At 47.7% G+C, this 17073-nt stretch overlaps 1 protein-coding gene and 2 non-coding genes across 12 annotated transcripts in view; 1 reads left to right on the forward strand and 2 right to left on the reverse strand.

Annotated features, from left to right (window-relative positions):
• The window catches only part of ptprfa (protein tyrosine phosphatase receptor type Fa), a 662508-nt gene that overhangs the window by 634851 nt on the left and 10584 nt on the right, over nucleotides 1-17073 (forward strand). For all 10 annotated transcript variants that reach the window (XM_072510632.1, XM_072510637.1, XM_072510639.1 and 7 more), the window contains 2 exons: nucleotides 5279-5433; nucleotides 7256-7391. In XM_072510632.1, the coding sequence (XP_072366733.1) occupies nucleotides 5279-5433; nucleotides 7256-7391 (291 nt within the window). The remainder of the gene's footprint in view (nucleotides 1-5278; nucleotides 5434-7255; nucleotides 7392-17073) is intronic.
• On the reverse strand, nucleotides 2303-2385 carry trnal-gag (transfer RNA leucine (anticodon GAG)). The gene has a single exon. It is a non-coding gene; the product is annotated as a tRNA-Leu (tRNA).
• Nucleotides 2404-2474, reverse strand: trnas-gcu (transfer RNA serine (anticodon GCU)). The gene has a single exon. It is a non-coding gene; the product is annotated as a tRNA-Ser (tRNA).

Genomic DNA, 17073 nt, shown 5'->3' on the forward strand with positions numbered 1-17073 from the left:
TAATTTCTTGTGATATCAAGAAACTCCTGCGCCACTGGATACTGCAATGGCTATGGGCCCCTGACAATACTCTGGCAACAGTACTGAAGATTAGTGCTCTATAATGGAGTTCCTCTAGCCAAGCTGTCTAGTACAGCTACAACACTGGCCAGCATTGTAGAAAATAGCCCAGATATACCTTGTACACAAATGCAGGACAAATCCAATCCGGTCAATTACCGCCCCAACAGCCTATTCTTGATCATCAATAAAGTGATGGAAGGAGTCATCAGCAGTACAGTCAAGCGGCACTTACTCAGCAATAATCTGGTCACTGACACTCAGTTTAGGTCCCGCCAAGGCCACTCAGCTCCTGATCTCATTTCAGTTTTGGTGCCAACATGGACATAAGTGCTGAACTGCAGAGGTACAGTGAGAGTGACTGCCCTTGGCATCAAGGCAGCATTTAACTAAATATGGCATCAAGGAGTCCTCGCTAAACTGAAGTCAATGGAAATTGGGGTGAGGGGGTGGGGTTCTGCACTTTCTGGAGTCATGCCTAGCACATAGGAAGATGATTTTGGTTGGTGGAGGTCAGTAATCTCAGCTCCAGGGCATCATTGCAAGAGTTCCTCAGGGGAGTGTCCCAAGGCCCAACCACCTTCAGCTGCTTTATGAATGTCCTTCCTTCCACCATCAGGTCAGAAATGGGGATTTGCGCTGATGATTGCACAATATTCAGCACCATTCGCAAATCCTCAGATACTGAAGCAGTCCAGGTCCAAATGCGACAGAACCTGGACAATATCCATCCAGGTTTGGTCTGACATGTGACTCGTGCCACGCAAGTGCCAAGCAATGACCATCTCCAACTAGAGAGAATCCAACCATCGCCTCTTGATATTCAATGGCATTACCATCACGGAAACCTGCACTATCAACTTTCTGGGAGTTACCATTGACCAGAAACTCAACTGGACTAGCCATATGCACGCTGTGGCTACAAGAGCAGACCAGAGGTAAGGAACCCTGCTGCAACTCACCTCCTGACTGCCCAAAGCCTGTCGACAATCGACAAGTTACAAGTCAGGAGTGTGATGGAATACTCTCCACTTAACGGGATGAGTGCAGCTCCAACAACACTCGAGAAGCTTGACACCATCCAGGACAAAGCAGCCAACTTGATTGGCATCCCTTCCACCAACATTCACTCCCATCACCACCATCGCACAGCAATGTGTACCATGTACAAAGAACAAAACAAAGAACAAAGAAATGTACAGCACAGGAACAGGCCCTTCGGCCCTCCAAGCCCGTGCCGACCATGCTGCCCGACTAAACTACAATCTTCTACACTTCCTGGGTCCGTATCCTTCTATTCCCATCCTATTCATATATTTGTCAAGATGCCCCTTAAATGTCCCTATCGTCCCTGCTTCCACTACCTCCTCCGGTAGAGAGTTCCAGGCACCCACTACCCTCTGCGTAAAAAAACTTGCCTCGTACATCTACTCTAAACCTTGCCCCTCTCACCTTAAACCTATGCCCCCTAGTAATTGACCCCTCTACCCTGGGGAAAAGCCTCTGACTATCCACTCTGTCTATGCCCCTCATAATTTTATATACCTCTATCAGGTCTCCCCTCAACCTCCTTCGTTCCAGTGAGAACAAACCGAGTTTATTCAATCGCTCCTCATAGCTAATGCCCTCCATACCAGGCAACATTCTGGTAAATCTCTTCTGCACCCTCTCTAAAGCCTCCACATCCTTCTGGTAGTGTGGCAACCAGAATTGAACACTCTACTCCAAGTGTGGCCTAACTAAGGTTCTATACAGCTGCAACATGACTTGCCAATTCTTATACTTAATGCCCCGGCCAATGAAGGCAAGCATGCCGTATGCCTTCTTGACTACCTTCTCCACCTGTGTTGCCCCTTTCAATGACCTGTGGACCTGTACTCCTAGATCTCTTTGACTTTCAATACTCTTGAGGGTTCTACCATTCACTGTATATTCCCTACCTGCATTAGACCTTCCAAAATGCATTACCTCACATTTGTCCGGATTAAACTCCATCTGCCATCTCTCCGCCCAAGTCTCCAGACAATCTAAATCCTGCTGTATAGTCCTCATCGCTACCCGCAATTCCACCAACCTTTGTGTCGTCTGCAAACTTACTAATCAGACCAGTTACATTTTCCTCCAAATATTTATATATACTACAAAGAGCAAAGGTCCCAGCACTGATCCCTGTGGAACACCACTGGTCACAGCCCTCCAATTAGAAAAGCATCCCTCCATTGCTACTCTCTGCAAAAGTCAATGTCAGAAGTGGGATTCGAACACACGCCTCCAGAGGAGACGGCGACCTCAACGCAGCACCTTCAACCGCTCGGCCATCCTGACGAGCCAAAAGAGCTGCGATGCATTGGCCAGGAATCGAACCCGAGCCTCCCGCGTAGCAGGCGAGAATTCTACCACTGAACCACCAATGCAAACCACATGATGCAGCACAGGAACGCAGCAAGGCTCCTGAGACAGCACCTTCCAAACCCACGACCACTACCATCTAGATCAAAGGACTAGGGCAGTAGATGCTTGGGAACACCACCGCCTACAAGTTCCCCTATAAATCCCACACCACACTGACTTGGAAATATATCACCGTTCCTTCACTGTCACTGGGGCAAAATCCTGGAACTCCCTCCCTAACAGCACTGTGGGTGTACCCACATCACATGGACTGCAGCAGTTCAAGAAGGCAGCTCACCACCACCTTCTCAAGAGCAATTAGGGATGCGCAATGAATGCTGGCCCAGCCGGTGAAGCCCATATCCCTTAAATTAATGTTTTAAAACTTCAATGTGCGCTATCAATCCATTAACTGTGTTATGAATGCTGCACGCATTCAAATACAGAGCCTTTAGTTTTGTCTTTTTGCTATCTTTGTAACATCTAGTCTTGATTCTTTGATTTCTTAGGTTTTGTTCTCTTTGTACTTTATTACCAATTTTACTATTTTCCTCTCTTGTCTCAACGGTTTGATTTACCACATCTTTCTCTCTTTTCCCCCTCTATTTAGTTTTAAACTCTCTACTTCCCTCGTTATGCAGTTTGTAAGAACACTCATCCCAGCACCGTTCAGGTGTAGTCGATCGCACTAGTACATTCCCCACTTTCCCCAGTACTGATCCAGAGTTCCACAAACTTCTCTCACACCAGTCCTGGAGCCACCTATTTATCTCCCTAATTTTATGTACCCTATGCCAATTTGCATGCAGCCCAGACAATAATCCAGAGATTATAACCTTTGAGGTTCTGCTTTTTCGATTTAATGCTCTCTGCAAAATGTTTTAATTAGCTCCTCATATTCTCCATGCAGCACTTCATCCCAAGTTCTACCTATGTCATTGGTAGCTACATGGACAACTGCAAGTTCTTTCTCCAGCCTGAGCAGATTTCCTGAACCTTGGCATCGGGCAGGCAACACAGCCACCTGGACCCTCACTCTTTGCTGCAGAGAACAGTGTCAGTTCCCTGCACTATACTGAACCCTACTACTACTAGGTTCCTTTTTGCTCCCCTCACTTCAATGGCTTCCTGTAGTAGAGTACCATGGTCAGTTTGCTCATCCACCCTTCAGCCCCCGCTCTCATTCAAACACGATGAGAGAACTTCAAACCTATTGGACAGTTGCAGAGGCTCATACTCCTGCCCTCTAGGCAATAGATGCTAGCCTTGCTAGCAATGCCCACATCCTGTGAATGAATTTTTAAAATGTTGATGTGTTTCTAAATCCTCTTGATTGCATTGAGAATTCACAATGATTCCAAAAATTGAAAGAGAATTCCAAAATGTTGCTTTTTTTTTTAACCAAGAACCAAGTCCAGAGATATGTGCCTGCCACTTCCATAATTTCAAGATGTTGAAAAACCTTGATAATCACGACAGCGTTATTGTTAACAGAAGAGGCTGCAAACTCTTGGCACGCCCAGCTGTTTTTATTTCAGATTTCTAGCACCAGCAGTTTTTTCACTTTTTGTTTTATTACATTATTGTCAAGATGAATATACTGCATGCAATGATCATTGCAAAATTAATATAAAATAGTAGGACTAAAAAGTATTGTGCTTCATAATATTATGGGGTGTGATGTACTATTTTAAACATATTTTTTTTTAAATTTAGAGTACGCAATTCATTTTTTTACAATTAAAGGACAATTTAGCGTGGCCAATCCACCTAGCTTGCACATCTTTTGGGTTGTAGGGTGAACCCATGCAAACACGGGGAGAATGTGCAAACTCCACACAGACGGGGTGACCCAGAGCCGGGATCGAACCTGGGACCTCGACACCATGAGGCTGCAGTGCTAACCCACCGCCACCGTGCTGCCCTTTAAACATTAATTTTAGTTGCCAACATGTTGCATTGCACATTTCTTACAATGGCTAATTTACTGCTGAGCAGCTTAATAGTATCTTGTGACCAAGGAGATGTATCTTACATTTGGAACTGGCATTGAGGCCATAGAAGTGATGACTGTGAATGGTATAAAATTGCCATTTAGCAACACTTAGATGTTTGCTGTTATAAATTGAAAACTATTTTTTGAGTGTCTCAAAATCTATCCTATTTAGTGGACTCTAATTTTTCTCTATTTTCTTGTTCTTAATTATTAAAAATGAAAACTGGATAAGGATAAAATGCATTATAAATTGGTAATAAAGATTGACTTTAATGGTTTTTGAGAAATGTAAGCACTTATCATTAGAGATGTTGTATCCTGAAAAGAAGGGCTATGGTAAAAGAGTAGACGGTTGTGGCACTGGTCGGGTAGCTCTTTCAAAAAGCCAGCATAGACATGATGGGTCATTGGGCCAAGTGGTCTCTTTCCATGCTGCACAATCCACATAACCAGTTTTGGGAATCTCAAATGGTCTTGGTTTGCAGCAGTCATGTGAAAATACAATATAGTCAAAGGTTTTGGTTCTAACTGACTCCCTCTTGCCCATGTTTACTTTCTTTCCCTCTCTCTCTCTCTCTCTCTCTCTCTCTCTATCTATATATATATATATATATGCAAATACATAGAGTGCAAAGGTGGTAATTCATTTCACTTGTGATTCACAGTGTTTTTGGCTTCATTCCCTATCTTGATCGGTGTCCTCTGAGTGGGGAAACTCAGAAGCTTTCTTCATTCTTCTCATTGTATCCTAGAGATAATTTCATTTAAAATGTGGGTTAGTCACCATTTATGCTAACAGTTTTCAAATGTATACCTTTGCATTTAACGTAGGATGGTCAATCTCGAACGATCCGACAGTTCCAATTCACTGACTGGCCTGAACAAGGAGTGCCAAAAACAGGAGAGGGATTCATTGATTTCATTGGTCAAGTACACAAGACTAAGGAACAGTTTGGACAGGATGGACCTATCACTGTGCACTGCAGGTGAGGATGAACAAACAGTCATATTGGATTGCAAATTGGTGGTTAAATTGGTTTCAACTAAGAATATTTCCATTACATATTACATGCATTTATCTTCAGCACAGTGTTCTTCCATCACATAATGGGCGGGATTCTCCCTTACGCCGGCGGGAAAACCGGCGTGCACTACTCCGGCGTCAACAGCCCCCGAGAGTGCGGAATTCTCCGCACTTCCGGGGGCTAGGAGGACGGCGCCAAAGGGACTGCGCGAGTTAGCGTGTGCGCCAAAGGGCCGGCGTGATCTCGCACATGCGCAGAACCGCCGGCGTGGTTCTGCGCAGACAGGCCAGCATATTCTGCTGCATGCGCAGGGGGTTGTCTTCTCCACGCAGCCATGGCGGAGACCTACAGGGGCTGGTGCGGAAAGAAGGAGTGCCCCCACAGCACAGGCCCGCCCACAGATCGATGGGCCCCGATCGCGAGCCAGGCCACCGTGGGAGCTCCTCCCGGGGTCGGATCCCTCCCCGAGGACCACACCAGCCGACTTACCTGCCAGGTCCTACCATGTGGGACCATGACTAATCCACGCCGGCGGGACTGGCCAGAAATGGACGGCCGCTTGGCCCATCGGGGCCCGGAGAATTGCCGGGGGGGGGGGGGGGGGGGGGGCGCTACCAACGGCCCCCGACCGGCATGGCGTGAACCCTGCCACCGCCCAAAAACCGGCGCCGGAAAATACAGCAGCCGGCGGCAGGGCAGGATTCGCGCCGCCCTCTGGGGATCCTCCGACCTGGTAGGGGGGGGGGGGTCGAAGAATCCCACTGATGGAGTCAAAAGGATTTGGGATCTATTTAAAAATGGTGGGTGGGACCCAATTCCAGGATTCCCACTCTCAATCCTAGATTCCTCAATTTTAACCAAGTCGGGTACGGATAATAAATTGCACTCTGCATTCCCAAACTGGCTGACTCCTTTGTGGGAGCTCTCTACAATTTTAGGAGTCGACTATTAAAAGTTTTAACTCTGTGGGAGTCCTGTTTATACAGCTGAAGAGAACTGTTGACTTGGCTTGATTGACTTATTTGGGGTTATAATATGTTAATTTTTCTGTGATCTCTTTTGTCAATGTCTCAATATTTGCATAAGATAACGAAATATGAAATGCATAAATCTCTGTTATTACTGGTTTGTTAGCAGACATTAGTTGAAATTAGTCTCTGACACTTTTATAGAGTTGTAGGAACACCATTTTTTTTACAAGAATTAATCATTTTTTTCAAAGCCGTTTCACACATGCCATTGTTACTATAGGGTTAATTGGTTCTGTACATAGTATATACTGGGTGAATGGGCATGGAAAAGCCATGAGTCGGCATGGAGGGTGTGAGCGGCTTTTGGGGGTTGGTAGGGGGGTAGGCTTGAGTTGTCATGAGGCTATAAGGAGTTTGTGGGGGCATGAGTTGGTGTCGGGACATAGAAGTGGCATGGGGAGTGGGTTGGAGGCGGGGGCAGTGGGTTGGAGGTGGGAGGAGGAGGTGTGGGGGATGAGAGCTGTATGGTCTGAAATGTAACCAAAGAACTAAGACAAAGTCCCAGAGAACCGAGGCGAGGCTTTGAGCCAGCCTGTATTGGCCACCCCTATGGCTGCCTCCTATATCCCCCGTGCCCCCCAAAGTGACACTCATGTCATTTGGGGCACATTGTACCAAGGGCAGGGGCAGCAAGCCAGGAAATTTTCCAAATCAAGCTACCAGCCTCAGTAGTGAAAATCCAGTACTTTGAACGAGGCTCTGATATATGTAGCAATGCAAACATCTGATAAAGATTTCTCCTGTCTTTTTAGCGCTGGTGTGGGACGAACTGGTGTGTTCATTACTCTTAGCATTGTGCTGGAACGGATGAGATACGAGGGAGTTGTGGACATGTTTCAAACGGTGAAGACTTTACGAACGCAGCGACCCGCTATGGTTCAGACAGAGGTGGGATACTTAATTTATCAATTAAACTAATAGAAATGCAGTGTAAATCTAAAATATATACGTGTGTATGGCTTCTTGCCTTGCCATATTGATGAGGTTTATCCAAAAATATTCAGCGCAAGCAGTCCAGCTGCCAGATTGTCAAGGATGTGAGAAGTCCTCTGATCTCTCTGATGATGAGTTGTGGTGCAACCATTCATTGGCCTTTTTCTAGGATCCATCAGATGAAATTGTCTTGGACAGTAACACAAAAGGTACACTAGAAGCCTGTTGTGCAGGCATTACAAAACAGCTTGCATTGCACTAGCCTGTTCTGTTTTACTGGCCAATTCCAATATGAATTTTGTCCTCTTGAGTTGATCTAACCCTGAGATTAGTTGATACATCGTGCCATTGGTTTGAAATCTGTCAAACACCTATTCTGTCAGAAGATAATTGTAAGCTTATATTGAATAAGAATGTTCATATCAAGCATAATGAAAGTACCATGAAATATATTTTGCAGAAACCTGTTATTGATGGCATTTACAGCAAACCTGCATCATTTTAGTAATAGTTAATTCACCAACATGCCAAATCCAAAGATTATTTCAAAAGGGAGCTGGATAGTATTACGGCCCCCTGGGCTGGTGTGCGCGGTCAATTCCAGCCCCACTTGACCCGGGGTCGCAACACAATGGAATTAACCAATTTTTCAAAAAATGCCCGAAGTCTTTTAACCCTTGGCTGTCCAATATTTACAGTTACCAGGTTTGTAAATTTAAATACAGTTACTTTTTATCTATAACAAGAACTGAAATGAAATATGCAGCAAATACAACTAGTTAACTATTATCTAATTCGAACTTCCGATGGCGCCCATGATGCGAGTGGGCGCACATTTGGCAGCTCCCCTCGGGGCTGTTTTTTTTTTTAACCTTTCCCCGTTTGTAGGGTGGATGTTTTGCGGGAAAATGGTGTAGGGCTGAATGGAGAAACGTTGGACTCCACTGGAGGGGCTCGTGGATGGATCCACGGACCAGAGGTGGGTCGAGAAGAAGGGAGCAGTTGGAGCTAGAGAATCTTTGTGCGCCACAGATCAAGATGGTGGAGGGCAAAGGGTCTGCCTTGCCTGCCCAATGGTCGACAGAGTAACTGTTGGACTTTTTAAATGACCGGCCCCTGGACCGAGCTGGTGAAGGAGTCGCAGACAAATAAGTCACTGAGGGCGATTGTGGTGCGACTTCTCCGGTTCCTGGGCAAGGAGGAGATACTGAGATGGGCGAGGCAGAAGAGGATATGCACTTGGAGGGGAGCGAGCTTCGGGTGTACCAGGACCTGGGCACGGACCTGGCGAAGAGGAGAGCCGGGTTTAATCAGGTGAAGGTTGTCTTCTTCAAAAAGGGGGTGAAGTTGGGATGTTGTACCCAAACCGCCTCTGGATTACTTTTTTTGAACACCAGAGGAGGCGATGGGAGTTTTTAAGAGACAATGGACTGGCAGGAGAAGGAGGACATTGAACTGTGGAGGAGATGGGTGCTTTTTCTGTCCATTTATTCCTTTTATTTTTGTTGGTTGTTGGAGAACTTTTCTCCTTCAAGATATTCTGTTGCGACTGAGAGTGAGTGCACCTTTTCTTTCTTGTTTCATTGTTGTTTGTGAGGTAAACAAGGGGGGGGAGGGGAATCAGTGGGGGTTAGGAGGCTTAGGCACCTTGGGCAGGAGCTGCCAGGCTAGCTGGGCGGGCTAGTTAACAGGCTAGTGGGGGGTGATCAGGTGGCTAGGGTAGCAGAGTGGGATGGGGTTATTGTTTTGTTTAAGGGAGAGGGGGAGGGGGCTGCTGACAAAGGTGTTTTTGCTGTGAAGTAGCATGGGAGGGAGTGGTGAAGGTGGACATCAAAGGGTGGGCCTGAAGGGTCACGTGGCATGGGCCGGGGGCTGGCCGAAGAAGGGGTATGATTGATCGGCAGGGGAGGGGGGCGGTGTGCCCGCCGACCAGGTTGGTCACATGTGAGGGGGCTGAATGGGCCAGTTAAACGGTCGTGTGTTTTTGTGCATCCATGGAGCTTTAAGGCGGATGTGGCCTTTTTACAAGAAACACACTTCAAGTTTGGGGTTCAGACAAGGCTAAGGAAAGGGTGGGCAGCACAAGTCTTCCATTCGGTTTGGACATGAAGACGCGGGGGGTGGTGTTTGAGGTGGGGAATATAGTAGCAGATTCAGGGGGGAAGATTGTGATGGTGAGTGGGAAGCTGGAAGGGATGCCTGTGGTCCTGTTAAATGTTTAGGCCCCAAATTGGGACGATGTGGAATTTATGAGGCGAGTGCTGGGGAAGATCCCGGACCTGGACTTGCACCGGCTGATTATGGATAGGGATTTTAACACGGTCATTGATCCATGGTTGGACCGGTCGAGCCCAAGGTCAGGGAGGGTGTCGGTGGTTGGAAAAGAGCTGAAAGGATTCATGGAGCACATGGGGGGGGTGGACCATGGGGGTAAGGGAGGTCAATGATGAAGGAGTTTTCGTACTTCTCCCATGTGCACAGGGTGTACTCAAATTGATTTTTTTTTGTGGTGGGTAAGACGATATTGGCGGGGATGGTCGACTCGGGGTACTCTGCGATCATGGTTTCAGACCACGTGCCGCATTGGGTGGACTCGTAAGTGTATCGGGGGTGAGTGGAGACTGGGCGTTGGGTTGTTAGCGGATGAGGAGGTATGTGAGCAGGTGAGGGCCACAATTCGCGGGTATGTGAAACTAAATGATTCAGGTGAGATCTCGGCCGCCGCGCTGTGGGAGGCACTCAAGGCAGTGATTAGGTTGTAGTTCGTAACGATCCAGGCGCAGAGGGAGGAGGAGCGAGCAGAGATGGCAAGGCTGGTGGATGAGATTCTGCGGGAAGACAGGAGGTATTCGTTGGCCCCGTAGGCAGGATTGTTGAAGGGATAAATGTTAAATCACCTCCAGTGCACACAACTATCATTAGTACAAAACAGAAATATATAATCTTCAGCCACTGTTGGAAATATACAAGTGTGACCCATAAAAAAACTTACTGCATTTGAAAGGAATTATGTTGTTTAATTTCACTCGAGTGCTTAAAATATTGGAAGCAACTCCTAGCACAAAAAACTGTGGACGCTGAAAATCCAAAATGAAAACAGAAACCGCTAGAAATCCTCAGCAAGTCTGGCAGCAACTGTGGAGAGAAAAGTATGTAATCTTTCATCAGAACTGGGAAAAAGAGGCTTTGAGCAAGGCAAAAGAGGAGGAGTGGGGAAAAGATGAAAAAGGAAGGTCTGTGATAGGTGGAAGCCAGGGGAAATTAAATGACAAAAGTTTTCATGGTGCAAGGCCAAAGCGACTAAGTCAAAAACCGAAAGATGAGTTTGGAGGAGGTGCGTATGGCCAGATCCTGAATAGCTGCCGTGGGAACGCAAAGAAAACAACGAGAAAAAACAAAACCAGCAAAGAAAAACCGAGGCTACATTCTAAAATTGTTGAGCTTGATGATGAGTACAGAAGATTGTAAAGTGCCAGTTGAAAGATGAGTGCTGTCCCTCCAGTCTGTTTGAGCTTCCTTGGAACACTGCAGCAGGTCAAAGTTAGAAAGGTGAGAGTGGGAGCAATTAAAATGGCAGGAGACGAAGCTGCAGACTGATCAAAGAGATTTCACAAAACAGTCTATCAGTCTGCGTTTTGGCTTCCCACTGTAGAGCAGACCACAGCGTGAGCAGCAAATACTGTAAACTAAATTGAATGAAGTACAAGTAAATTGCTGTATCATTTGGAAGCAAGTTAGAGGGAGGAGCTAAAAGGGCAGGGCTGTTTTGGTGACTGAAGAATGGACCAGGGTGTCACAGAGGAAGTGATCCCTCCAAATTGCTGAAGGGGAGGCAAAAGGAAGATGTTTTTGGTGGTGGCACTGCGCTAGGCTGAAAAGACGGAGGATGATTCACTGAATATGGAGACTGGTGGGGCAGAAAGTGAGGACATCAAGACCCCTCTCGTGATTTTGGAAGGGAGAGGGAGGGGTAAGAGCAGAAATGCATAAATAGAATGGAAATGGTTGAGGGCCCTATCAACCATAATGAGGGGCAGGGGTTGAAGAAAAAGGAAGGCCGATCAGAATCACTTGCATGGAAGACTGCAGTGTCTAATAGGATGCAACAGAGATGGAGAAACAAGAAGAATGGCATAGAGTCCTCACAGCAAGCGGGGTGTGAGAAAGTGCAGTTGGAATTTCTTGAAAGTTTCTTGAAAGTGTTGGAATCAGTGACTGGTTGATAGCTTATTGCCAGAAATTGAAATAGAGAAGTCAAGAAAGTGAAGGGGTTGGATGGAGATGGAGACTATTGAGGAAAACTATTCTGACCCTGGACCAGACCCCAACATTTGCTAGGATGCTGGACAGGAACCCCAATACTGTTTTTTAATTTGTAAAACTGAGGAAAGGATACTTCGCTTCAAAAATGATTCCACGCAAAAATAGGGATATGGTATATAAAAACAAACTTTTAAAAAATATTTTTATTTGTTTTTCAAAGTTTTAACAATTCATGCATAAAACAAAACAATGCATAACAACAGACCCCCCCCCCCCAGTCTACCAACCAGCAGTTGACAGTAACCAACTCTTTAAAGTGAAGGATAAACAGACCCCAGCTCTTATGGAACCCCTCAATCGTCCCCCTCAAGTTAAACGTAACCTTCTCAAAATACAGGAACTCCATCAGATCCCTAAGCCATACAGAGGCACTGGGTGGAGAGGCTGACCTCCACCTCAACAGGACCCGCCTGCGAGCAGTCAGCGAGGTGAAGGCTAAACTGTCTGCCCCCATTCCCATCTGCAGCTCCAGCAAGTCTGACACCCCAAATATGGCCCCCAGGGGACTGGGCTCCAAATCCAAGTGCAAGATTGCCGACATGGTGCTGAAAAACGACCCCCAAAGTTGGGCACGACCAAAACATATGTATATGATGGCCGGGCCCCTCCCACACCACACGCAAGTATCCTCAACCTCTTCAGGTGCACCATGTGCACCACCTTTAACCCCTCTTCCAAACCTGATGTGTTATTACTGGGCGGCAAATGTGGAGAAGAGTCAGAGGAGTTGACTCCCAGTGGGTCAAAATGGAGGAGAGTTTGTGTAGGGGTCGGGATCGGAGTTACTAGCAACAGCGCCGCTCCCGACAGCCCTGACGAAATACTCAGAGAGTCCGGTAGTAATAGCTTCGTTGAGAATTTGGAGGCAGTTTCGCCAGCACTTCAGGTTGGGGGCAGGGTCAAGAGAAATGCCGATTTGGGGGAACCATAGATTTGAGCCAGGGCAATGGGATGGAAATTTTCAGAAATGGGAGGAGAAGGAGATTAGGACACTAAAAGATTTGTTTCTTGGGGGTCAGTTTTTAGGATTGAAGGAGCTGGGAGCGAAGTATGTGCTGGAGCAGGGGGAAATATTTAGATACATGCAGGTTTGAGACTTTGCCAGAAAAGAGATACAGAGCTTCCCGGTAGAGCCGGCCTCCACATTGCTGGAGGAGGTGCTGACGATAGGGGGATTGGAGAAGGGGGTAGTGTCGGTAGTTTACGGGGCTATTTTGGAAGAGAAGAAGGCACCGCTGGATGGGATCAAGGCAAAGTGGGAGGAAGAGTTGGGAGAGGGAATGGAGGAGGGGTTCTGGTGTGAGGTGCTCCGGAGGGTGAACACCTCCACTTTGTGCGCAAGGTTGGGGCTGATACAGAGCACACCTCACAAGGGCGAGGATGAGCCGGTTCTTTGAGGGGGTAGAAGATGTGTGTGAGCTTTGTGGGGGCGAGGCCACAAACCATGTTCATATGTTTTGGTCCTGTCCAAAGCTGGAGGATTACTGGAAGGAGGTTTTTAGGGTAATCTCTGAAGTGGTGCACGTAAAATTGGACCCGGGCACTCGGGAGACCATATTCGGGGTGTCGGACCAGCCGGGGTTGGAAAAGGGTGCGGACGCAGATGTTGTATCCTTCGCCTCGTTGATCACCCGAAGGCGGATTCTGTTGGGATGGAGATCAATCTCTCCACCCTGTGCCCTGGCGCGGCGGAGCGACCTGCTGGAATTCTTGACTTTTGAGAAGGCCAAATTTGAACTGAGGGGAAGAATGGAGGGGCTCTACAATTGATGGGCGTTATTCATTATGCACTTTCAAGAATTGGATTACATCGAACATTAGGGAGGGTTGGGGGGAGGGGGACTGACTATGCGTTAATGGTGACTATGGGTGATTCCTGATTCCTTTTTGTTATTTGTTTATGTTAACATGCGGGATGCTGTTTGGGGTTTTGGTGGGAGGATGGGAATGGTGTTATTGATACGGGGATTGACATTGCATTCGTTACTGATTATTGTTTATTGTTGGTGGGTGTAAATTTGGGAGAAAATGTGAAAAAGGAGAATAAAAATATATATTTTTTAAATTGTATTAACCCCAGCCTCGGAGACTAGGTTGAGGCATTCACCCTCCACACAACAACTCACACCACAACACCTCCAATGCCACCCCCAGCCCCTGCTCCCACTTGGCCTTAACCTCCTCCAGCGACACCATATCCTCCTCCAAAATCTTCCCATATATCACCGATATGCCTCCCCCCAACCCAATCACCCCCTCCAACAACGAGGAGGGAGGTGTCACCAGAAACATTGAGAAAATCTTTCTCTTCCTTGCAAAATCCTGCAACTGCATATACCTAAACCCCCCCCCACGGGATCCCAAACTTCCCCATCAACTCCTCCAACTCGCAAACAGCCCTTCCAAAAATATGTCCTTCATTTCCATCACCCCCCCTGTTCCCATCCCTAAAACCTAGTATCCAGTCTTGCCGGCTCAAACAAATGATTCTCTCGAACTGGCGTCAGCTTCGACCCTGCCCCAACTTAAAATGCTGCCAAAATTGCCTCCATATCTGCAGCATGGCTATCACCACGGGACTATCCGTGTATTTTCCTGGGGAAAAAAAGAGCAGCGCCATAGCTAGCATCTGCAACCCCTACAAGAACCTGCCCCCATCCTCACCCACATCGCCTTCAGCTCCCTACCCCAGTCCCACACCTTCTTGGCGTTCGCCGCCCAATAGTATTACATCAGATTCGGAAGAGCCAAACCCCCCCACCGCCGACTGAAGCACTGTCTTCCGAATCCTCGCCATCTTACCCACCCATACAAATGGCAAAATCAACTGTTCCACCCCCCCCCCATAAAAAACGCCTTCGGCAAAAAGACCGGCAAGCAGGGAAATAATATAATTCATCTTTACTGTCTGCACCCGGCCTGCCTTTGATAGGGGAAGGCTGTCCCACCTCAACAAATCTGCCTTGACCCTACCCGCCAGGCTCGTAAAATTAAATTTACGGAGCCTGGCCCAGTCCCGAGCCACCTGGCCCAGTCCTCAAACACCGGCGCCAGCCTATCCAAAAACTTCTTATAGAATTCCACCGGGAACCTATCCGGCCCCGGTTCTTTACGCATTCACATTTTCCCTATCATCATCTGAACCTCCTCAATCCTCCAAACCCCTCCTCTCCTACTTTAGAACACTCTAGCCCCACCAAGAACTTCCTTATATGCGACTTATCCCCTGGAGGCTCGGACCGATACAACCTCTTATAAAACTCCTCAAATGCCCTGTTCACCTGCTGCGGCGCCACCCCCAGCCCCCTCGCCCCATCCTGGACCTGAACAATCTCTCACGAGGCTGCCTGCCAGGGGAGCTTTCCTGCAAGCAGGCGACTGGCCTTTGCCCCGTACTCGTACACCACACCCTTTGCCCGCCTCAACTGGCGTACTGCTTTTCCTGTAGACAAAAGGTCAAACTGCGTCTGCAATTCATTTCTACTGATCAAAATCTCCAGAGTGGGATCCTCCGCATTCTTCCCATCAAATTCCAAAATTTCATCCACCAGCCGCTGCCGCTCTTCTCTTGCCTCCCTATCCACCTGCGCCTTATCACTGCCTTCAGCGCCTCCCAAACCATCAATGGTGAGACCTGTCCATTCTTATTAAACCCCACATAATCGTCAATCACCTTTGCCATCCTCACACCAAAACTTGGATCCACAAGCAGCCCCACATCCAACCTCCACGCTGGTCTCTATACAGGCCCCTTCTCCAGGACCACATCCACCTGGTGCAGAGCGTGATCTGAAATAATGTTCACCGAGTTTTCCGCTTTCCTCACCCCCGACAACACCCCCCCCATAATAAAGAAGTCAATCCTCGAGAATACATTATGCACTGGCGAAAAAAGGAATACTCTCTGCCATGGGTCCACTCCTCCCATCTCCTTCATAAACACTGCCAACACCGTCGCCCCCTGGAAGGAGTCAACCAGCGCGACTTAGATCAACCCATCTTCGGATGCAACACTATATTTACATCACCCACCTAAATTTTTTTTAAATAAATTTAAAGTACCACCTTCTCCACCTGAAACCTAACTCTCTTACCCACTAGTACCGCTAGCCCCCAAGCCCTGCTATCAAAGCCCGAGTTGAATACCTGATTCACTCAACCCTTCCGAAGCCGAACATGGTCCTTCACCCTCAAATGGGTCACCTGCAGCATCACCACATTGGCTCTCAAAAATGCACAGTAAGAAGCCTTACAACACCAGGTTAAAGTCCAACAGGTTTATTTGGAATCACTAGCTTTCGGAGCGCAGCTCCTTCATCAGGTGAGAAGACTCTCGCCCACTTCACCAGTCCACCCAACTCCTGCATGTTCCACATTACCATTCGGACTGGGGGTCTCTCAACAACCTCCCCCATCAGCCATGATCCTGGCCCCACCCCACAAGTGGGACCAAGCCCTACCCCTATTCACAGTCAGCCAGCTACTCTCCCCATTTTCCCAGAAACCCCCCAATCACTTCCTCTCAATATCACTCCTCACTGCACACTTGCCATCCTCCCACCTCACATTGACACCTGTCCACACAGGCACAGCCGGTCATGGCCCCTCCCCCACCTCATTCCCATTCACCAACCAACTTAAGTTTGCTAGTGAGGTGACCCGAGCCCCCTCCCCCCCACATACCTTGTACAAAAACCAACAGAAAACCCTCCCCACACCCAGCTTTCTAAACCAACCAAACATGATAAACCCCAAAGGGGAAAAAGCCCCAACACATTCTCCTAACATCCCCAAACCATCCCCTCCCAACCACAACATAAGAAAACAAAGCCCCAATCCTTCAGCCCTCACAAACGCCTCCACCTTCTCCGTCATTTCAAAATTATAGTCCTCAGTGTTATGCGTAACTCTCCAATTCACCAGGTGGACCACTCTGAATTGCATATTACTCTTATAAAGCGCTGCCTTCGTCCTGTTAAAGGCCGCCTGCCACCTTGGCAGCTCCGCCATTACGTCCTGGTATATACGAATACCACTGCCTTCCCACCTCACGTCCCGATTCTGCTTGGCCCATCTCAAGACCATTTCCTTCGTCTGATAGATGTGAAAATGGACTGTCACAGCTGTTGATGAATCATTCGACTTTGGCTTCAGACAGAGCGACCAGTGAGCCCTATCCAGCTCAAAGAAGGAAATGTTCTTCTCCTTCTTCAACAACTTAACGAACATCCCCGAAACGTGCTCCCATCAGCTTTGGGCCCTCCAGCCCCTCAGGCAGTGTCATAGTCTGCTAACTCTGCCGCCGTGACCTGTT

This window comes from Scyliorhinus torazame, chromosome 7 (assembly GCF_047496885.1).
Source record: "Scyliorhinus torazame isolate Kashiwa2021f chromosome 7, sScyTor2.1, whole genome shotgun sequence".
In the NCBI taxonomy this organism is placed as follows: domain Eukaryota; kingdom Metazoa; phylum Chordata; class Chondrichthyes; order Carcharhiniformes; family Scyliorhinidae; genus Scyliorhinus; species Scyliorhinus torazame.